Genomic DNA, 23,454 nt, shown 5'->3' with positions numbered 1-23,454 from the left:
TTGGTCCTCTACCCAACAAACTACAGGATTGATGGCCTATCCATGGAAGAGGACCGTTCAGGAGTCACTTACCATTTGGCAAGAGCCATGCTTAGGCATGTCACTCATGACCAAGCAAGAGAGGCATCTTCCTGCGACTGACAATCTCCAAGATCATTTGAACCCAAGATGTACACAAAGGAGGGCAAATCACCAAGTACTCAAGTATTCAAGGGTAATTACCTTACAATGTATATATGCATACGCATATGTATGTATCCGTGTATCACATTTCAAATTCTGGGATCACATATAGTATAAGATAGAAACCTTTTTCCCCTTTGTCGTCACTTGTGATTGCCATCTTGCTCCACCCCTTTGGCATGGAGCCCATTGAAAACTTGTTAGCAACATGTTGGCGATTTTTTTTTGGTGGAAACAGTAAAAATTGGCAACATGTTGGCAAAAAGTTGTAACCCAAGATGTGGAGGATTGAACTTGAACTGAAACATCAGTTCAAGGCCTTTGAAGTTTGTAGCCGTTCAATTTGGCATAAAGTTGCTGTCTATGTACAGGCTGCCTTGTTCTTCGTCATTCTCTTTCCATTTGACTCATTTGCCATTAGTGGGCTAGACCGGCCTACCTATTGGTTGATCTATCCAACGTGTTCGGTGCAGGTCCGTACTTTGAGAGATGTGAGCATGTGAACATACACACGCCTTGGTCTAGCAAGACAGAGACAACGTACACTATGCAAATACCAATCATAACAACATATTGCAGTAAAGGGGATCTAAGATCTACCATTGCAAGAGAATTTGAACCAACAAAGTTCATTTTTCAATACTTGAGCCTCAAGTGCTACATCCATAGTAGATGATTCAAAGGAGCGAAGAAATCCCAAACTATCGACCAAAGCTTTTTCAGAATGGTGTGCAAGAGGATCCCCAGGCTCGACGACACTGTCCGGCAGCTCTTCGTGGCAACCCTGGTTTATCTCCCAATCTCAGTTTCAGAAACCTTTTTGAACAGGAAGGCAAAGCGCAAAGCAGACACTAATGGATTTTAGCCCTCTTATCATTTCCCTGCCTCTCAGATCAAGAAACTGGGAATGGACTCAGAGGCTACAGCTATAACATGCTTGCCAGCTGGCCCCATCTGCCCGCAAGCCTCTTGAGCAATGGACTGAACAACCTTGGGATTCTAGATGTGCAGAGGTCGAGACCATTCAGTCCCTACCTAGGAATCACTATATGTTTGTATTCCAAAACTCTAAAGATGGCTTTTAACATACAAAGCATTGATTAATGGATGATTAGGAACATGCCAATGTACCTGGTTAGGTGATATGGTAAAGGAAACAAGGACAGAAGAACCAGGAGATGAAACTTATTTCTTGGAAAATCAAGGGCATCACAGATTCCCTTGAACCTAAAAAAGTTGCAGCTTGGTCTCCAAGAAACGTGCGTGGGTACAGACCTAGAGTTCCGATTCAAAGAGGTCTCCAAAGATCACAGCTGTGCTTATTTCTTGCACGATAGAGGTCGGGAGGTTCAGCCATAGATAGACTTCTCTCTATCCTCCTCGCCCAAAACTCAACGGCTCATCGGTCTGCGCTAAATAGAGCACCCACATCCTACTTAGAGTCGAGTTTAGCAGCCAAGATCCACAACTCTCCTAATACCCTTCATCCTTTTTGGCCTGCCCCAAAGGGGGGAGGCCCTAGTGATGGTTTCTCTTTTTGTTAATGAAACAGAGAAAATTATTTTTTAAAAAATATAACATTTTATTATTAGACGTTTAAAAAAACACCATATGTCATGATTTTATTTTTTTGGCCTACCCAAAGGGCTAAGGCTTTAGTGACTTGTTCCCTTTTTGTTAGTGAAAAATCTCATATGTATTTTAAAAAATAAAATAAAAAATAAGAATAGAGGAAGGTCATTTTTGACTTGCCCCAAAGGGATAAGACCTTAGTGATGCATCCCCTTAATGATAAATAAAAGAATTATTTTTTAAAAAATATCTAATTTTTTGATCGAGTGGTGGAAGTAAAAGATATTTATTGCAAAGACAATCAAATATTCACATGGCCACTAGCCTAACCATGGAAAGGCGAGTTATGAGTCATATTCAGAGTGGGTCATTGAATAAGGTACTTATTAGAGAGGAAAGCGTCTCGAGACTCGGCTCTCAAAGCTCTTTCTCGATCTCTGCCTGCATACACAAAATCTTTTGAGAGTCTATAGTTAAATGATGACAAGCTCTCTCTCTCTGGGTCCGTTTCAAGAATCACCAATGAAGGCCGTGCGGACGGAGTTCTCTCTCTCTCTCTCTCTCTCTCTCTCTCTCTCTCTGAGCCAGGGCGTTTTTGTTGGCTCAAGAGTTCAATGGGGTTTCTATCTCTACGCACGACGCTGACATGGGAAGGGGAATTCACGTTGAGATAGCTAGTAAGGGTAGAACGAGGAGGGTGGCAGAGAGAAACGAAGAAGGGATGCTAGAGAGATTGCTCGCCAGGGGCTGTAATCGATTGACAAAAGAGGTAGTGGAGGTGGGTGAGGGAAGTGAAGGAATCTGAGGAGAATTGTGGGCGTGGTGGAGGGTCTGATCTCTCTATGTGGCTGGCACCACCTCTCTCTCTCTCTACGTGGTGGACACTCAGCTTCCGCAAGCTCAAGAGAGTGCGTTTGGGGAGGGTGGGGTTAGCAGCAGGAGGACAAGGAAGACTCTCTCTCTCTCTCTCTCTCTCTCTCTCTCTCTCTCTCTCTCTTTCTTGTCCATCTTCCTTATTATCTACAACGCTTGTCATAAGCGCTTCTTGAGATCCCAATCGGCTAGGTTTCAAGGACATTAGCTTGGTTATCTTAAAAGGAATCCAACCTGTGAAAGAGTTGAAATAGAGCTCCATTAGCCTCAGCTTAGCCGACACCTATGTGGCGAGGCCTGAAGGTCTTTGTAGGATAGTGTTGTTGTGAAGGCTACGAGACTGCCAATCGACAAGGCCTACTGTACTTCACCACGATACTGCAAGTGGAGGTTGGAAGGTTGGGTGCAAGCGGTAGAGGTAGGGAGTATTGAAGTAATTTCTTTATCGTATGAGCCATATGTGAAGTAGCAAGATAAATGGGGCGGCAACCTCTGTAGAAATTCCACATTTTCAAAGAGTCAAACATAACGAGGAGAGAGAGAGAGAGAGAGAGAGAGAGAGAGAGAGAGAGAGAGAGAGAGAGAGAGAGAGAGAGAGAGAGTGTACGTGACATGGCACAAGCATGTGCGCTAGCTCGGCCTTGTCCAACAATCTCTGGTCATAAGACATTAATTTTCTAAGAAGTTAACGAGAATTTTCAGCTCACCATCATCCCTTTAATTTCATGGACACTAGTGTGAATTACTCATAATCCGTACTAGATAAAAATCTATTAGTTCGTCCAACAGCCCTCAGAACAATCACTCCCTGCAAAGACTACTTCGAAGAGACAGAGCGGCCGACTGATGCATCTCTTGTGAAGCCTTGAAGACGTTACCAGAGAGCGAGAGAGAGGGGAATTGCCATGAATAGGAGGGAAAATCGTATATTGCTATACGAGAGAGAGAGAGAGAGAGAGAGAGAGAGAGAGAGAGAGAGAGAGAGAGAGAGAGAGAGAGAGAGAGAAAGAGAGAGAGAGAGAGAGACTCTGACTCCGTCGCTCATATGTAGTTGCACATGCATAAACTAAACAAAGCATTTCAGTTGAACCAAAGATTCCACTTAGAAAACCAGTTTAGAAAATCGTTCAGACATACTCTATGCATGTTGTCACTGGAAGTAGAACTTTCTCCGTTGCAAGAAATGCATGAGCATTGGCCATGACCTAAACCTGACCAGGTTCCCTCTTAGTCTTACATGTCTTGATTGTTGCCATGCTATGCAAGTTCAAATGGCTGAAGCTGCCAATGGCCTCCACAAGTCATAGCTAGCCATGGCAGTCACATCTACAACAAGTTTTTTTGGTTTCCAACGCTCTCTCTCTCTCTCTCTCTCTCTCTCTCTCTCTCTGTGCATACCTGTTGCTTGTAGCTATGGGAAGAGAGAGAGAGAGAGAGAGAGAGAGAGAGAGAGAGAGAGTTCCATGATTGGGGTAGTAGCTCAATTGATCAGTCCCACCTCAAGAATCTTTTTATGATGTTTCCGCTACAAGGAGAGAGTTCATTGCATAGGTATTGATTGTGAGGCCTCCAACAATTTTTAGAAGATGAGATACACATGAGATAACAAAGTGTGATGTAGATGGGAGCTTTGCATACTTTTTAAAGAGAGCCTATTTTTTTTGGTGTGGGTGCAAGTAAAGATGGATCAAGAGGCAAAGAACATAGCCTTGCCGCTTATAAACTCTTGCAACAAGGTGATCCTTGGAATCCATCAATTTGCCATCATCAAGCTTGTCATCCTTGTTGGAGTACTTCATCACAATGGATTCCTATCTTCCTTGTCAAGATTTTGGCTTTACTGGTGGGCTTGCCATCTTGGTGTGGCCTTTTTAATGGATCAAGAGATGGCAATGATTTTTGTGTCCATTTCAATTGGAGTTTGACAGAATCTTTAATCAACTGAGAAACTAAAACATGCAGCTCAAGAGAGTAAGTTTGTTGCTATTAATGCAAGTATCATTGATCTCTATGGTTCTAGCTACTGATTGTTCTTTACATTTTTCATTGTTCAACCTTTCCTAGGATCTACCATTGTTTCTAAACCAATACATCTACATGCAATCACAATTTGGTCACTTGCAAGATATTCTACAGAGTGCGTCAGGGAGCATCATGCCTTCTTGACCATCATTGTTACTATTGAAACCTTTTTGTGACGTTGGCTTTCTTAAAGAACTCTATTAGCTACAAGTTGAGAGAGAAGAAGAAGAAGAGAATATTAATGTCATGGAGGGAGAGAGAGAGAGAGAGAGAGAGAGAGAGAGAGAGATAACTATCTTCTAGTGGAAAAAATGAGCATATGATGTCACATCAAGCATGCCTTCTTTTGAAACGATTTGGTGATAAGAAATCCCAGAATCTCATGAGATGTGATCGTGTTTAGTTCCTTTTCCAAAGAACCCAATATCATAAAAATTTCAACCTTAATCTATGTATTTTGATGCTAACCCAAGAGCTCAAATAGCCAATAAGAAGCAAGACCAAGGGTGGTAGCTTCAAAGCTATGGCCATTGTGTTATGCAACCGGTCGGCACCATTGTCATACCGAACACATTCCCATCATCACATGTTCTTTCCAAATCCCCCTTAACGAACTTCCCATTACACACCTTTCCTTTCCAGACCTTCCCTTAAAATCTCTACAGACTCTCCTTAAAAAGCTAGGTTTCAAAATTAATCACACATACCTCTCTTATTATATGCACCTTGCAAGCATGGTGGTTTATCATTGGAGGAAGGCCTCTTGATTTTGCCACTTGTTTCTTTGTGTTACCCGTTGTTCAGGGCATCCACCAAGAATTCACCTTCCCTTGCCTTCCACATTGCACATCTTTTAAAAGGAAGCTAACTTTTAGGAGACAAACATGCAAGGAAAGACTAGTCGGACACCTACATAATAGATTTACATACTAAACCCACTAATATCACTAAACCAAAGTGAGACCCGACTCTTAAGGGTTTTTTGAGAAATAGCATGTTTGCCCGAGCCCGCAGGAAAATGGCTTCTAGATGCGCCCAGTGACTCTCTCTCTCTCTCTCTCTCTCTCTCTCTCTCTCTCTCTCTCTCTCTCTCTCTTCAAAGCTCTTCGAGCAGAGCTGAACATCGTGTGCGGTGTGGAGGAGGAGAGGCCTCTCTCTCTCTCTCTCTCTCTCTCTCTCAAAAGATATCACGACTCACGAAGGGAATCTTTCTCTCTGTCAAAAAACACTCCCTTGCAAGTAAGTACAAATGGATGGCATTTGTGTTAAAGTCGAAGGTGACATCGCGAATCGCTTCAAGATGATTAGTCGAAGGTGAGAGAGAGATATCACGACTCTCTCTCTCTCTCTCTCTCTCTCTCTCTCTCTCTCTCTCTCTCTCTCTCTCTCTCAAAAGATATCACGACTCACGAAGGGAATCTTTCTCTCTGTCAAAAAACACTCCCTTGCAAGTAAGTACAAATGGATGGCATTTGTGTTAAAGTCGAAGGTGACATCGCGAATCGCTTCAAGATGATTAGTTGGGCGAGAGAGAGAGAGAGAGAGAGAGAGAGAGAGAGAGAGAGAGAGAGAGAGAGAGATGAAATGAAATGCTAACATCTTCAAAACGCTAAAATAACCTATGAGACTCAACTGACACAAACTTGGTGGATGTAATACAATGTCTGAATAGAAAATACAATGAAGTAAAGTAAAAGCTAAAGTGAACATCAATGTCCAAGAGTAACGTCAATATCCTCCATAGTGAGCACTTTGGCGACTCCTTGTCCTGCTAGTGTGGTGTGGTCCTTTGTCGTAGTCTTTGTCGGTGTCCAGACGGCCCCCTCATCTGGGGGTGACAAGACCGCCCAACTCCATCGCCCGATCAAGTAATGTGTCTCTATTAATGTGGCGCTATACTGTGGGGCCTGCGGGGTTGATTGCTTTGTCTGTGATATAAGTATACTCCGAGGCATCTTTGATCCTGATATCTCATGACCTTAGAAAGTGGTCCAAAACCCTCTCTGAATAGATAGTGAAAGCGGCCTTGTATCTCATAGTATACTGGGTAGTGACATATGTAGTGTAATTCTGTCTTGGGCTCCATCTGACAAAACTGACAGGTCCTGGACTCGGCTGACACTCCTCTAAATCTACCTGTCTTGATGTCTAACTAGTGGGAGAATGTGAGTAACTGACGAATAGCACACCATATCCCGTGAGATAGATGAGTATCCATGTATCTGGAGTGGATCACAAATCCATCCTCCGTAAGCTAAAGAAGATCCTCTCTATAGAAAGCCATCTTGTAATGTACCCAACATTTATCCATATAAGTCATTTCAGTTATTTTGCAAAGTAATTGAGATTCTCAATTTTGTGAGTCATCATGAGTTTATCAGAGCAATCGGATTGAAATCGGGTTCAGAATCTATTTATATATGATCTTTCTTTATGTGGGAACTTAATCTATGTGCGAAGAAAAAGCTTAGAGATAGTATTTTTAAGAAAGAAAGAGAGGTGAGTCAAAATTAGGATACTTCTTTCTTTCTCTCTCTCAAAATAGAATGGGAGCTTGTAAGTATAGAGCTTTTTAAAAATTGTGCATAAGATTCGCGAACGTCCAAAAAACGAGCTTTTCCTTCTCCTATTCTTGAATCTCTCTCAGTATTCTTAGCACCTCCCTAGGGCCAATATAAAGGACCTTTCTCCTCTCACTTGGAACACACACATCTACAGAAGCGGAAGCTCTCTTGCAACGACGCACCGGAGGAAGCCTCTCTCCCTTAACCTCTCACCTTCAAGCCATCTCCATCTCCAATCGTCGACGTGCCGTCTCCCGGTTTGTGAACACACACACACACTCTCTCTCTCTCTCTCTCCAACAACGCGCTTTTCTTTTCTATTCCGAAGCTGTCTCCGAAGCGTGTAACGCAAAGTTCTAAGGATGTCAATGCCGTTGCACCACCAAGGAAGGTGGGAAGAAAGGTGTCTACTCCGAATGTATCTCATGCGGAAGCATCAACCGAAGAAGAAGTCGAAGCCGTCCAACCTCCAACACGGAGTTAGCTGCACGCGCTCCAAATCCGGTAAGATAAATTTATAATTTTGCATTGCTATTCATGCTTGACTTGGGAAGCTAAGCAAAGGGAACCCCTTAAACTGTCCGAGAAACGTGATTCTATCACAAGAAACAAGCATATGTTTTCATAGATTAGTGAAAGGACTGTTTGATAAATTATCACTTTTTGTTGAATTGTTATTGCTTAATAAGTTATTATTGTTTGATAAGTGGTTACTGATTGATATGAAGAATTGGTTGAACAAGTTTGAAGAACCATTTAAAGAGAAGAATTGTTGAAAGAATATCTTTTGTTCCTCGCGGGTAGCGAGATAATCCCGCGATTAGCGGAGATTAAGCTAAGGTTATCGGCTCTCTTTTGTTTCTCGCGGTTAGCGGGATGTCTGACAGGTAGCGGGATGCCTGACGGTTAGCAAGATGTCTCGCCGTTAGTGGGAGGCCTCGCGGGATGCCTGGCGGTTAGCAAGATGCCTTGTGGTTAGTGGGATACCTCGCGGGTAGCAGGATGCCTGGCGGTTAGCACCTCGTGGGTAGCAGGATGCCTCGCGGTTAGCGAGATGGGAAGGTTGCGCAATTCGCGGTTAGCGAATAAATCCTTTGCAAAGGCTCTGTTGGTTAGACAGAGAAAGTCCGCGAGTAGCGGCAACTCATAAGAAATTGGAAAAGTTAAATTTTTTTAATAATAGGGCTGTTTTCATTAGACCTTGTTTGAATTGTTTTGGTATTGTTTGAGGGGCTGTATAAAAGAACCTGTGTTTGAACACTGTTTGTATTTGTTAAACAATGTGGTAAAAAGTGTGAGTGTGGGTGGAAAGTTGCCAGTCAAGGATGGGTGGTCTCGATTAGTCGAGAAACTCTCCACTCCTCCTTATTAAGAGAAGTGAAATTAGAAACTCATTGTGCCAAGAGTCGAGATGACCCAAATCTACGTGACTCAAGATTACTATTTAGTTTAAACTAAGTCTCATATCATATTTATGGTTTATGGATGGCGGTCATTCCTCTTAAACGTGGAGAAAAAGACGTTGTTTATGGATTCTAAATATGTCAATGGGATTTCATCTTTATGTTAGGAAATAACTTCATTAGAATTTTAGATTTATTGACCTGGCTTGTGGCGTATGACTCCTATAACCACGTAAACGATGGATAGAGGACTTTCCTCTCTTCTGTTGCTCGTATCTCTACTTTGCGAAAACGGAGTAGGGTGTCGTCAATGGAAAAGGAGAATAAAGGAAGGCCATCTATCAAGTCGCCCCAGTCTTCTTGGGGTTGGGGACCTCACAATTGGTATCAGAGCCTACGTTAAATAGATTAAATTGACTACTTCAAGCTTCCTCGTGTGTATGGTTACAATACCCATTATCCTACTCGTAGAGATATTACACTATGTCGATTGACGTGTACCATAGTTATGGTTAAAACTTCTATTATGTTTGCTCGTGGAGAGATCTTTTGTAGACCCCTACATGACATTTTGATGACTTTATGATTAGAAGATTGAGTTGTTTTTCTACAAAGAAATTGTTTGATTGGTTAAGTCATGTAAGTGAGTTTTTTTTGTGTGGATTGTATGAGCCATGACTGGTTAATTCATGTGATTGGACGACTCATGACTGGTTAAATCACGTATGAGATTATCCATGACTGGTTAAGTCATGTGATTGAGATAATCATGACCGGTTAAGTCATATGATTGAATTTTGACGGACTGGATAAGTTATGACTGGTTAAGTCATGTGATTGAGTTTTGATGAACTGAATTATGGTTAAGTTTTAATAGACTGGGTAAGTGAGGATTGGTAAAGTTATATGGTTGAACCTTTAGTGAACTGGATAAGCCTAAGTCTAGAAAATACCATAATGCTTTGGGTCGTTATGAATATTAATGTTAATATATGCGTATACTTAGGAGAACCCTCAAATCACTTCTACGTTGGAAAACCCTCAGAACGATGCTATCTATACGGAGATTTAGGAAAAGAAGTTATTGTTGAAACAAATGCAACCACCTTCTTTTAAAGGAGAGGGCGATGATATTGAGAAGATGCAGAAGTATGGATTGAAGCTATGGATGATTACTTCTCTGTCGCAAGGACCACACCTGCAAATCAAATAATGTTAAGGATGCTTCGTCTCTTAGGGGAAGCGAAATTATGGTGGAAACAACATTATCGTGACATGGGAGTCTTGGAGAACTCTCAGAGTTGGTGGGAGATCAAACAAGTGGTGAAGGAAAGATACTTACCTCCTGCGCATGAAGCAATAAAGATGAATGAGTTCTTCAGCTTGAAACAATATAATTTATCCTTGGAAGAATACTATTCAAAGTTTGTAAAGCTTACACGTTACGCACCAACAATGACCATAGAGCAGCAGGTACCTCGCTTTTGTCAAGGTTTAAGAGAACCAATTAGCTCGCGATTGGAAGCCCTAAAGCCTACCACAATACAAGATGCTTTACTACGAGCTAAACCTTTGATGAAGGAACAAGGGATTACAAGAAGAATCGAACACAATCAAAGACTCAACGATAGACAACCACAAAGGGTTTATGCCGATACTGCACAAGATTTTTGACGCTTGAATGTTGGATGCTTTGAATGTGGAGAGTTGGGACATTATCGAAACTCTTGTCCACGGTTGGCTAATGGAGCAACAATAGTAGCAAGTGAAGCAGATTAAGAACATCACCCTTTCTAACATAATGATGGTCGCTAGTAATTAGAGTAGGAGTATCTTCACTTTTTCTCGAGATGAGGACATCTCGAATCCTTAAGTTGGGGAGATTGTAATGTACCCAACATTTATCCATATAAGTCATTTTAGTTATTTTGCAAAGTAATTGAGATTCTCAATTTTGTGAGTCATCATGAGTTTATCAGAGCAATCGGATTGAAATCGGGTTCAAAATCTATTTATTTATGATCTTTCTTTATGTGGGACAATAGGTTTATGTGGGAACCTAATCTATGTGTGAAGAAAAAGCTTAGAGATATTATTTTTAAGAAAGAAAGAGAGATGAGTCAAAATTAGGATACTTCTTTCTTTCTCTCTCTCAAGATAGAATGGGAGCTTGTAAGTATAGAGCTTTTTAAAAATCGCGCATAAGATTCACGAACGTCCAAAAAACGAGCTTTTCCTTCTCCTATTCTTGAAACTCTCTCAATATTCTTAGCACCCCCCTAAGGTCTATATAAAGGACCCTTCTCCTCTCACTTGGAACACACACATCTACAGAAGTGGAAGCTCTCTTGCAAAGACGCGCCGAAGGAAGCCTCTCTCCCTTAACCTCTCACCTTCAAGCCATCTCCATCTCCAATCATCGACGTGCCGTCTCCCGATTTGTGAACACTCTCTCTCTCTCTCTCTCTCTCTCTCTCTCTCTCTCTCCAACGCGCTTTTCTTTTCTATTTCAAAGCTATGGCTCCGAAGCGTGTAACGCGAAGTTCTAAGAATGCCCATGTTGTTGTACCACCAAGGAAGGTGTCTACTCTGAATGTATCTCATGCGGAAGCATCAACCAAAGAAGAAGAGCCGTCCAACCTCCAGCACAGGAGTTAGTTGCACGTGCTTCAAATCCGATAAGACAAATTTATAATTTTGCATTGCTATTCATGTTTGACTTGAGAAACTAAGAATATGGAACCTCTTAAACTGTTCGAGAAACGTGATTCTATCACAAGAGACAAGCATATGTTTTCATAGATTAGTGAAAGGAATGTTTGATAAATTATCACTGTTTGTTGAATTGTTATTGCTTAATAAGTTATTATTGTTTGATAAGTGGTTACTGATTGGTATGAAGAATTGGTTGAACATGTTTGAAGAATATTCAAAGAGAAGAATTGTTGAAAGAATATATTTTGTTCCTTGCGGGTAGCGAGATGATCCCGCAGTTAGCGGAGATTAAGCTGAAGTTATCGGCTCTCTTTTGTTCCTCGTGGTTAGCGGGATGCCTCGCGGGTAACGGTATGCCTGGTGGTTAGCAAGATGCCTCGCGGTTAGTGGGATGCCTCGCGAGTAGCGGGATGCCTCGCGGGTAGCGGGATACCTGGCGGTTAGCAAGATGCCTCGCGGGTAGCAGGATGCCTCGTGGTTAGCGAGATGAAAAGGTTGCGCAATTCTCAGTTAGGGAATAAATCCTTTGTAAAAGCTTTGTTGGTTAGATAGAGAAAGTCCGCGGGTAACATCAACTCATAAGAAATTGGAAAAGTTATTTTTGTTGAATAATAGGGCTGTTTTCATTAGGCTTTGTTTGAATTGTTTTGGTATTGTTTGAAGGGCTGTATAAAAGAACCTGTGTTTGAAATTAATTAAGGAACACTATTTGTATTTGTTAAACAATGTGGTAAAAAGTGTGAGTGTGGGGTGGAAAGTGGGGGCTGGCTCAGGTTGCCAGTCAAGGATGGGTAGTTTCGATTAGTCGAGAAACTCTCCACTCTCGCTTATTAAGAGAAGTGAAATTAAAAACTCATTGTGCCAAGAGTCGAAATGACCCAAATCTACGTGACTCAAGATTACTATTTAGGTTAGACTAAGTCTTATATCATATTTATGGTTTATGGATGGTGGCCGGGCCTCTTAAACGTGGGGAAAAGGCGTTGTTTATGGATTCTAAATTTGTCAATGGAATTTCATCTTTATGTTAAGAAACAGCTTCATTAGAATTTTAGATTTATCGACCTGGCTTGTGGCGTATGATCCCTATAACCACGTAAACGATAGATAGAGGACTTTTCTCTCTTCTGTTACTCGTATCTCTACTTTGTGGAAACGGAGTAGGGTGTCGTCAATGGAAAAGGAGAATAAAAGAAGGCTATCTATCAAGTCGCCCCAGTCTTCTCGGGGTTGGGGACCTCACACATCTTCATACCCAACTCATATGTAGGCTGTATCCGTGTCCTCTTGGTATCCAACTGAGTCAAGTTCTGCTTGATCATCCTAGTAATCTCTGCCTGAGTGAGGGAGATGGAGGGTGCATCCAAAGAGTATTGTAAATCAGGGCAGTCTGTCCATACTAAAACCATGCAGCTAGAACCAAGATGTCATCTGTGCATACCAACATGATTTATCTCTCTATGATGCCAGATGTCGTGAAGATTCCATGGCTAATTGAGTGTATCTATCTTTGGAGAGAGTCGAGGTGCTATGCGTAAAGGAGACTACAAGCTTTCCAGTACTAATGGAGCAGCATCAAGCTCTGCCCTAACAATCTCATGTGGTATTCACGCCATGGTTCTGATCGTTCGAGAGATCATAAAAACCAAAGACCTCTCCATACATCTCAAACCATCTTTCCACATGGTGAAGTTGCTTCCATCAAACTTGTGGATGAAATACTCCTTTTATGAAGGAGTCATTGCTAACAAGAGGGTTTGAGAGGTGCCAAACTATGACGAGAATTTGCAGAAATTTGGACAGAGCAACCTTTGTATCGAGAGAAAAATCTCAATCAAAATAGGCTCAAAAGTACTAACAATGAAAGTCATGACTCGTGAAAGAAATCTGGCAAAGTCTCCTTTGTATGAGGAGTCAAAACTTAACTAAAAAATGCATAGAATGTGTTAACTGCACTAACTGGGCACCTAGTGGTTGTCTGTGTACCTATGGAAAGAAATCCATTCATGGAACTCAAACTTTGTACGCTAGTAGGGGTTACCAGCTGGTGTAAAATCTGAAAATGGTGGTAATAGGAGAGAATATTCGCGCGTGAGAGAAGATAGAGCAAGGGGGGAAGGGAGGGGAGGGGGGGGGGGGGGAACAAGAAGGGGAAGAGGTGGGACGAAGGCTTGGTGGAGGAAGGGGGGATGGTGGTGCAGAAGTGCCGCAAGCAATGGGAGGGCTGAAAAGCTTGATTTCTTGAATTCAAACAGCAAAGGCGACAGCAAGCGAGCTTGGTTCTACTTGTGGTTTACAACAGCTGAGATTGGGATGGTCTCTTCTGCATGTGTGAGTTCAAAACCTGCGTTTCATTTTGAAGGGTTAGTTTGGCAGGTGGGGTATGAGGTCGAAGATTAAATTCATAGGAATCTTGGAATGAATGAATAAGATCAGATGCGAGCAAAGAGAGAGAGAGAGAGAGAGAGAGAGAGAGAGAGAGAGAGAGAGAGGTCCCTCTCTCTCTCTCTCTCTCTCTCTCTCTCAGTTTGCTCACATCTGATCTTATCCATTCGTTCCAAGATTCCTATGAATTTAATCTTGGACCTCATACCCCACCTGCGAAACTAACCCTTCAAAATGAAACACAGGTTTTGAACTCGCACATGCAGCAGAGACCATCCCAATCTCAGCTGTTGTAAACCACAAGTAGAACCAAGCTCGCTTGTTGCTGCCTTTGTTGTTTGAGTTCAAGAAATTAAGTTTTTCAGTCCCCCCCATCACTTGCGGCACTTTTGTACCACGCAATTTTAGAGAAATCCATTAAGGGTTTGACAAAAGGATCATGGTGTCGAAGCAAGATTGGCCACAAATTTGTAGAAATTGAAGATAAGCGATCCATGAAATTGTGTCAAAAATCCTCAAACATGAGCGTCTATTTCTTAAAATCGGCCAAGCAAGAATCAAGTTTCGGCGGTCCTACGATGAGTTACGAAGTTTTTTCAAAATTTCAGAGCAGCAGATATAGGAATTAACAACGCAAGGTTGGCGGTTTTGATACAAATGCCTCATTTGGTTTTACTATTTTTTTGAAATTTTACAGAGAAGTAAACCCGCAAAGAATTCAAGGGAAAAAATTTCAGAAGATTTTGAAAGCCCAATGTTCGAGATGCCTGCAAAGACATAATAAGGAAAAGTTTTCTTATCTCTTTCGGATACGATACTTTCGGATTTTTTTGTTCCATATTGATAATCTCTCTCTCTCTCTCTATATATATATATATATATATATATATTGATGACCATGATTAGTGTGATTACATATGAAGTTTTGCATGTGTTTATGGCACCTTAGCTTGTAGTATTTGCATTGTGGTGCTCACCCATTCAACAACTAGTTTGATAAGAGACAAATTGCTAAGGTAGAGTTGACCTCCATGGTAGTATACTAATAATTAGCACTTTTGTCAAAGTAGGCAAACCTATTGGATTAATGTAATGTATATAATCAAGAGTGAGTATCTATTTATGCAGTTTATCTCATAATCCTTGAATCAATGTGTTATCCTCACTAGGAAAAATATTTTCCATGTGATCCTTGATATCATTCTTGGATGATCCAAACAATGGGTGAGTGTGTATTTTTGATTTGGGATCCTCGCACTTTGTTGCTCGTGTTTGAAGAGGCAAATAAATGCATTTTAGTCTCTACTCAACTACCTTCTGACTCGCAAACAAGGTGGTAACTTTTCCTTTGGAACAAAGGTGCATTTTTGCAATGGCATGTGTTTTCCAAAGAGTATCTCAAGAGCAGGTGATTAATCAAGAGACAATTATCTACATGACACTCAGCCCACAAGCCATAAGACACAACAATCCCTTCGGTGTGTCAAGCATGAGATTGGCTTTTTCTATCAACCTCCTCTTTCTAAACGTCCCTACTGATTTGGTGACCTTGAGATGGCTCGTAATGGTCTCCTGGTTTAAACAAAACAGTGAATGCCAATGATCCTCGAACAACCAATAACAAAGTGGATATGCATGAGCTCATTCTCTGATTAAGTGTGCTTCTTCTTCCCTCTTTCATTCAGTTCACATTCTTCCACATCCACTTTGTCGCTCTTCTTCATCTTCCACAGCAAATTCACGATCGGCATTGTTTCAACGAGATATTATGATCTCGAGGAACTAAATAACAAAGAGGAGATGCTGTTTGGAGGACTGCCTTTCAGCCAGTAAGATGATGTGTTCATGGCTGCGGTTTCACAGCAAAAGAATCAAAACTGAAGTAGAAGGCTATTTCATACATTTACATGGGCAATGATCAAACTAAAACCTAAGCTAGAAGCCCAGTAACCAACTCCCCCTGGAATTTAGAAAGATGCATTTCAAAAACGCTTGTATTAAGCTCTCTGAAACTCTTTAATCAGTCAACTTCTTGCCCCTTAACCACCATATCTCGCATGCAATGAAAGTACCAACAGTAATGAACTTGTTTCAATCTTAACCCATCCTTTTTGAGAGAGTCTCTCGAGCCTCCTGTATTTTGCATTAGAGATAACCTACAAATACATAACAGCCTCATGGTCGCTCAGTAGCTTGATTTGTTGCACGATTTTAGGGCCCGATTTTGAGTGGGCTCTGTTGATGTGAATTGATAAGGAATTGATTGTGTTCAAAAAACACACAACAGAAAAGAAAGACTTACTAGTCATCGGAACACGAGTTTCTTGACAATTTTGTAGGCAGGGTGGTCAATTGCCTTGCCTGTTTCTATTTGGAAAATTCTGGTGAGTTTTGTGAACATTGTGCAGATGCCAATTTTGGAGACGACGTCACTCATGTTACCTTGAACAATGAGGCACTCTACTTTCTCGTCATAATGCAAGGGGCCCAGCAAATACGCGTTGAAGCTTTCACCTTCCTTGATTTCACATTCACCTATTCGAAGCCCATCGCCTCCTTCATTCAATTGTACTGGGAAAAACGTTGCAGCACCCATGATAATGTCAGTATCCAGAAACCTTACCAGGAGGGTGTCAATGAAGCCTTCAATGCTAACATTGAGTTGCAAATCCAAAATCTCCTTACCCTTGACATTCTGTGCAACTACTTCTAATTCATCATCATCTTCTTCTTCTTCATCTTGCTCACCTTTGCTTTCTTCATCCTCTTCAAGCTCAGAAACTTGTTGCTCTGTGCATGTCTTATGAAAATTTGCCTCATCTCCATCCACTTCATCTGTCGAAAAGTCTGCCTCCTCTTGAACATGATCGTCTCCAAAGCTATCCTGATCTGAATCTGTACAAGATTTGTCGGAAGTCTCCTCAGCTATAACCATATTATCAGTCAAAAGATCCTCATTTCCGAGACTCTCCTCCTTGGCTAGACGGTTTGCAGGCGAACCTGCTTCGACTTCTTTCAGCTTGAGCGTGAATGCTAGGGCTACACACTCAAGTTCACCTTCCACTTGCAACCTCCTGTCTTGACACACTTTGAACTTAATGCCCCAACTCTTTGTGCGCTCCCTAATCCCATCGATTTCAGGCTCTCTTATCGGCTTCCACAAGAGGGGCACCCATGTGAGCGTCCTAAGCATGTCATCTGCTGCTTTTGGATGGCCAACATTTATAGAGAACAGAGCCAATGCGAGGCCTCCCTGTCCTTGCTGATTGAAGAAGTCAATAGTCCATTCCTCTATAGAACCATTTCCTTCCTTAAACTCTTTGGGGGCCACAAAACCCTTCAAGCCTGCCAAAGTTAGTACACTATTGATCCGATCTCCCACATGCTTGCTGTCCCGCTTACTACAATTGGCTAACACTGCCCCCAAGGTTGGAAACCCTAAACATGTCTCTTGCAGAGTCTCTTTGAGACGCGTGAGACAGCTATACCAACTATTAATACATGCATACCAGCCATCCAAACCCAACGTCTCATTGGCTTCACTCCACAAAGAGTGGTTTTCCCTCAATCTTTGAGCTGTCAGCCGTAGTTGACACAAGACGCCCTCTGCCTCCTGAATGTAATCCACCATAAACCTCTCCTCTGTGATTACATCTATCTCACTAGACTCAAAGCTGTACCAAGCAGCTATCGTCTCCTCAAACTCCTTGATTTTCCTCACCAACTTTTTTAGCGTATGGCATGACCTGTAGTAAGGGCAAAAACGCAGCGGGGGGTTGCAAACACGCACACAATATCGTCGCATCTTTGATAGGGCTGCCTCTTGTAGTGTCCAGACCCTTGTATGCCAACGACACACAAGTTCATAGCCAGAACCATGGGGAGAGACAGGTGCCATTGGCTTGCCCACATAGTGCAAAAAGATAATCGTCTCGTTTGCTGTTGAGTATATCCATCCCATGCTCTGAATTGTTGCTTTCAGCTCCTTATCATCATGTTGTGCAATACATACGCCATCATGCCATGCATATGCAACTCCTGCCTTCCTCAAGTTGTGGCACATCTGAAGGATGTCGTTTACCACTTTGTCGCGTTGGTCTTTGCATTTCCCAGCAACATTGTGTGGACAGGGGTGATCCCTACAACGAGGAGGCATGCTTGCATTACTACTTGAGAAATCGCAAGCGCATTGGCAGTCAAAAATGCTGTAGACGTCTTGCCCGAAAGTGTGGGAAATGGCACTATATCCATGAGAAGAGTCTTGCACAGTTTGATAATCCAGCAGCATCACATGCCCTCTGCTGCAAGTAGACTCGATGTCAATGACGCGGAGGACTTGTGGGGGCTGCAAATGTGCAGTGGCTAAAAACTGGGCTCTCTGCTTATCCCCCTCCCTTCTGGGCTCTTCGATATTCTCTTTCACCCAGGAAATTCTCCTTGTTGTGTCAAGATCCTCAAGATCTTCCTCTTCCTCGGTGTCGGACTCTTCCTTTTCACCATCTGGGCATGCAAGAGCAGCTTCGTCAATTCGATGCATGCTGCCGGGGATGGGACTAGACTTTCCTTTTCTTCGTCAGGAAGCTGAGGAAGAATTTACCCTCGTCAATCCACGACACTAACTAACACATGACATTAAAGAGAGGGGGGTGATGGGATCGGCAGCCCAGAAGTGGACGCGGGAAGCCCGAGGCAGATTAAACCCGGACGCGCGACAAGTCAACGCGAAAATGTGGACGGGCGTCGACTTGATTTGAACCCAGGGGCTCGTCCCCCAGATTGAGACGCATGGGGTAACCATCCCACCCGCACGCACATGCTGTTAATATGGCCCGTTTTTTTGGGGTTTTATTATTAAAACATAGACGCTGCCCAGGTTTAATCTGTGGCCGGGTTTAGTCTGTGGCCGGGTTTAGTTTTTAAGTGTCCATCTACGGCTGCAATCTCCCCGATTTTTGTGCGCGCACTTCTCTGTCCTCGATCCCCTTACCCCCCCCCTCTTTAATGCTACGTGTTATTTAGTCATGAGGCTCATCAATCGAACAGTTCCCTTGCTTTCTGTGCGGGCGTGTTTTTTAAAAAAAGAAGGTAAGGATCACGATGACCTGTTAATGAATTGCCATATGCCATACATGCTCCATGGACCTCCATGATAGAGATGATGTGACATTGAGTCCACATAGGATTTTAGGATGCCTACACAACCATATAGGTGTAGGCCGACACACTGCAGGCTTAGGCATGCAAGTCTATGTAAGATGGACTCTATGGTTGGGTGGTGAGTCTTTTGCATTCTCTCTTGTAGGGAGCTCACATGAGAGGCACATGATAGGGGGTGCACCTCTGTAGCCTATAACATGCATTCAAAACGAGGGGCATTTTAATTCATAAAATTTATTTTATTTTAGATTATTTTACTTACATAAATTAAAATTAGAAAAAACAGGTAAGTTTAACAAGACAAGCGGATTATTTTATCGCCTCCCGCCTATGATTTAGTTGACACAGCAAAGTATGATTTTGAATCATTTAAGTATGGGAACTTGACAATTATATAACGGAGTGTCTAGTAAGAGGTTATAGTTGTTTAGCTTGCTAGTGATGGGAATTCCGGGAGAATGAAAGCTAAAACCCTTCAATCTTTTCTCATAGACATGACCATCAACCTTTCACCATCTCTCCCAAAACCCAAGTACATGCAATCTAAACAGAGACACCATATGGTGCACACACACACATAGAAAAGATTTGTGAAATCATGTAAGAGAGGAGATGTAGACATGATTCCTGTAAATACACTTAGCATAAGAGTGAGAGAGGAGAATCTTGCACAAGAATGGCCTAAATTTTTAGCCCCCAAACTCATGTGAAAAGGGTTGAGAATGAGAGGCTAGAGGTATGCCAAAATGGCTAGTGTATACTTTACTTTACAGTAAATTGGATGCACCTTTGTCTAGTCGTACTTGTTCAGGTTCTCGCAATGCATCTTATGCATCAAATTGTTATGCTTTGACTGTTTCCAATTTATGTAATTTTGAGGAACCTTTGTCTTTTGATGAAGCACAGAATCCAAATATTGGATGGTTACTATGCAATCAAAAAATGATGCACTTATAGAAAATGACACATGGTCTCTATGTGATTTGCCTCTTGGCAAAAAGGCCATTGGTACTAAGTGGGTTTACAAGTTGAAGCACAAGCTAGATGGTGAGATTGATTGCTATAAGGATCGACGACTTGTTGCAAAAGGCTACGCACAACAGAAAGGCATAAATTATGAAGAGACTTTTGCTCCTACTTATCGTACAACTATTGTGTGTTTTCTATGTGCATTGGTAGCTCATTTTGGATGGGATGTACATCAATCGGATATTGTTACTGCTTTCTTGAATACTGACAATTTGAGGAAGTTTATGTAACGCAGCCTCGTGATTTTGTCCAGGAAGGACAAGAGGATAAAATGAGCAAATGTAAGAAAGCTTTGTATGGGTTGAAACAATCTCCTTGTGCTTGGTATGAGAAAGCTTTCACTCATTTGGTTAAATGAGGCTTTCATAACAGTCCAATAGAAAACACTTTTGTATGTAAAGCGTGAGGGTGATGTACTTCTTATCGTAGTTCTTTATGTTGATGATTTGCTGATCACTGGACCCAATGAGACACATATTGCTGAATTTCAGGCTAATTTGAATGCTACTTTCAAGATGAAAGATTTGGGACTGTTGCATCATTACTTGGGCATACAGTTTAAGCAGTGTGATGGTGGTATTGCCTTGTGTCAAACAAGTTACATAGAGACATTGCTATGTAAGTTTGGACTCGAGGACTACAAACCTATTGCTACTCGCATGGAAATAGGTTTGAAATTGAGTTTTCACGATGCTGGTGATCCTACCGATATCACTCTTTTCCAAACTAATGTTGGATGCCTTATTTATGTTTGCAACACGAGGCTTGATATTCAGTTTGTAGTCTCACATGTCAGCAAATTTATGCATAGCCTAGCCCAAGGGGGGGTCATTGCCGCCAGATTTACATGCTTTTTTGGACTCAGATTGTGCTGGTTGTTTTGACACACGAGTGTCCACAAGTTGTTTTTGTTTCATGCTTGATAGTTCATGCATATCATGGTTGAGCAAGAAGAAACCTATTGTGGCCACTTCCAGTTGTAAGGCTTAATACATGGCAGTCTTCACAGCTACGGTTGAGTGTGTATGGCTTAGACATCTTATGGATGATTTGGGTGTTGGTCAGGGTACTACCAATATCATCTAGAATAATAGTCAGAGCACATTGGCAGTTGCGAGGAACCCAATTTTTCATGCTCGCACATTGAGGTGCATTATCACTTTGTCAGGAAGAGACTCTCAACAGGAGAGATCAGCTTGGCTTATGTGCCAACACAAGACAACCTTGCAAATTTGTTCACAAAGGCATTGCCTTGTGAGAAGTTCGAAGCTTTCCGTAAAGCTTTGGGCTTATGCATTGATTATGCACTCAGGGCATGGCACTTCCCTTTACATTATGTACTAGCACTCGTTCACCACATCACTTTTAGCGCAGATTTGTTAGCCTATATATGTGGTATTGATATATGTGTGAACAGACTTAGGACTATGGGCACTTTTTCCCTCACAAGGAGGTTTTTCTCCCCGTGCATTGAACATACGCACATCATTCTAGGGCTAACTTATCTTTCCATTGCACACTAAGTTTTACTACTTTGTGTTGTGGGCCTTGAGCTTCTTCGTCTTCTCCAAGCTGTGTGTGTTTTCGTGCAACCCTATTTCCAACAATTGCCATGAGCCTTCGCTCTGATACCACTCATGGGAATTTCGGGAGAACAAAATCTAAAACCCCCTTCAATCTTTCCATACATGACCATCAATCTTTTACCATCTCTCCCAAAACCCAAGTGCACACAATCTAAACAAAGATATTATGCGCGCGCGCACACATACACACACACACACACACACACACACACACACACGTAGAATAGATTCGATAGTGAAAGCATATAAGAGAGGAGATGTAGACATGATTCTTGCAAATACACTTAGCATAAGAGTGAGAGAGGAGAATCTTACACAAGAATGACCTAAAATCCTAGCCCCCAAACTCCACTACACCTCTTGGTGGAGTTGAGTATTTAATTATATTATGAAACCTATTTTAGGTGCCAAGTATTTGAGGCTTCTCTTACACTTTAGTCCATGAGTGGTGGCTAACACTTCTTACATGACCAGGGTAAGTTCTCACTAGACATATATAATGAAACCTTATTGGCGAAATAACTAAAACACTGTGCAAATGAAAATGGTAGAGAGAGATTATTTGACGCCTTCTCTTCCATTCCTAGAATTCCAATCTACACAACGTTAATCTCATTACTATTTTAGGTGCCAAGTATTTGAGGCTTCTCTTTACACTTTAGTCCATGAGTGGTGGCTAACACTTCTTACATGACCAGGGTAAGTTCTCACCAGATATATATAATGAAACCTTATTGGAGAAATAACTAAAACACTGTGCAAATGAAAATGGTAGAGAGAGATTATTTGACGCCTTCTCTTCCATTCCTAGAATTCCAATCTACACAACGTTAATCTCATTGCTAGTAAAAGTAAAAAGACAGCACCGTAATAAACCATTACATGCTGGCTGTTCCAATTGTAATGCTAACCACATACGATAGGAGGGTGTCCAAACTTGTAACATTCCTCCCACCAGGGATATCAACTCTCTAGTTGTTGCTCGATAGAGAATCAACTGGACCGTGAGTAATGAAAAGTATAGAGAAGATCTGAAAAGTTTTGATTTTTTTTTCAAGTATCCACTTAGCATTTTCTCTAGGGTGGCCCTTAAAAGTCAAAAGATAACGATTGTAAACCATGTCAGCTCGTGTAGTGGTAGTCTCATGATCAACTTTTTGGTTTGGAATTAGTTGCTCTACTTGATCTACAAGTGTGGGTGGATCCTCATATATGTGATGTCTGGAAGGGTTCCTCAAAAGGGTCGTAATAGACTAATGTGAAATACATTGTGAATGTGCCAGTGTGAAGGTAATTCTAAATAAAATAAAACATTATTTATTACATCAAAAATCTTGCACTAACAATAAAAACGAGGAGCAAGCTTTACAAAAACATTAAACAATTTCATAAATGTTATGAAAATTTATAGGGAAAGGAAGAGAGTGACTACACACAATCTCAAATGGAGATTTATCTGTAGCACAATGAGTTGTATTGTTATAAGAAAACTGTAAAAAATGCATATAATCATCCTATTTCTTTGGTTGAGAAGACACATAAGCTTTCAATAAATCAATGATAATACAATTAGTGACTTCTATTTGACCATTAGACTCTATATGAAATACAAAAGTAAAATCAAGTGTAGTACCAAGATTTTAAAAAATTTGTAGTCCCAAAAGCACTATAAAATTTAGAATCTCTATCAGATATGATTACCATTGGCAAACCATGATGAAGAAAGACATCTTTTAGAAAGAGAAGTGCAACTTGATGTGCAGTGAGAGTTTTCTTGCATGGAATGAAATATGCTTTCTTAGAAAAGCGATCAATAACAGTCCAAATCATATCATGCTTGTGAGCAGTGACAAGGAAACCAGTAACGAAATCCATAGAAATGTGTTTCCAAGGTCTTTCAGGAATGGGGAGATGATGTAAAAGAACTAATTTCTTACTTATTGTTGCTTTAATATTTGGCAAATC

General features: G+C 41.5%; 1 protein-coding gene across 2 annotated transcripts; it reads right to left on the bottom strand.

Moving 5' to 3' along the window:
- Positions 1-14,861: 14,861 nt before the first annotated feature.
- LOC147438674 (uncharacterized) lies at positions 14,862-18,349 on the bottom strand. Of its 2 annotated transcripts, XM_086484174.1 has the most exons (2): positions 16,403-18,349; positions 14,862-16,288 (listed from the first exon to the last, which is right to left on the bottom strand). In XM_086484174.1, the coding sequence occupies exons 1-2, from the start codon at positions 18,252-18,254 to the stop codon at positions 16,023-16,025; spliced, it is 2,118 nt and encodes a 705-aa protein (XP_086340300.1). In that variant the 5' UTR covers positions 18,255-18,349; the 3' UTR covers positions 14,862-16,022. The 2 variants fall into 2 exon arrangements, with proteins under 2 accessions (XP_086340300.1, XP_086340299.1); XM_086484173.1 differs by having other exon boundaries at positions 14,865-18,349.
- Positions 18,350-23,454: the final 5,105 nt, after the last annotated feature.

Source organism: Adiantum capillus-veneris, chromosome 16 (genome assembly GCF_014529385.1).
Source record: "Adiantum capillus-veneris isolate H3 chromosome 16, ASM1452938v2, whole genome shotgun sequence".
Classification (NCBI taxonomy): Eukaryota; Viridiplantae; Streptophyta; class Polypodiopsida; order Polypodiales; family Pteridaceae; genus Adiantum; species Adiantum capillus-veneris.
This window is presented reverse-complemented; position numbering and strand designations above follow the sequence as displayed.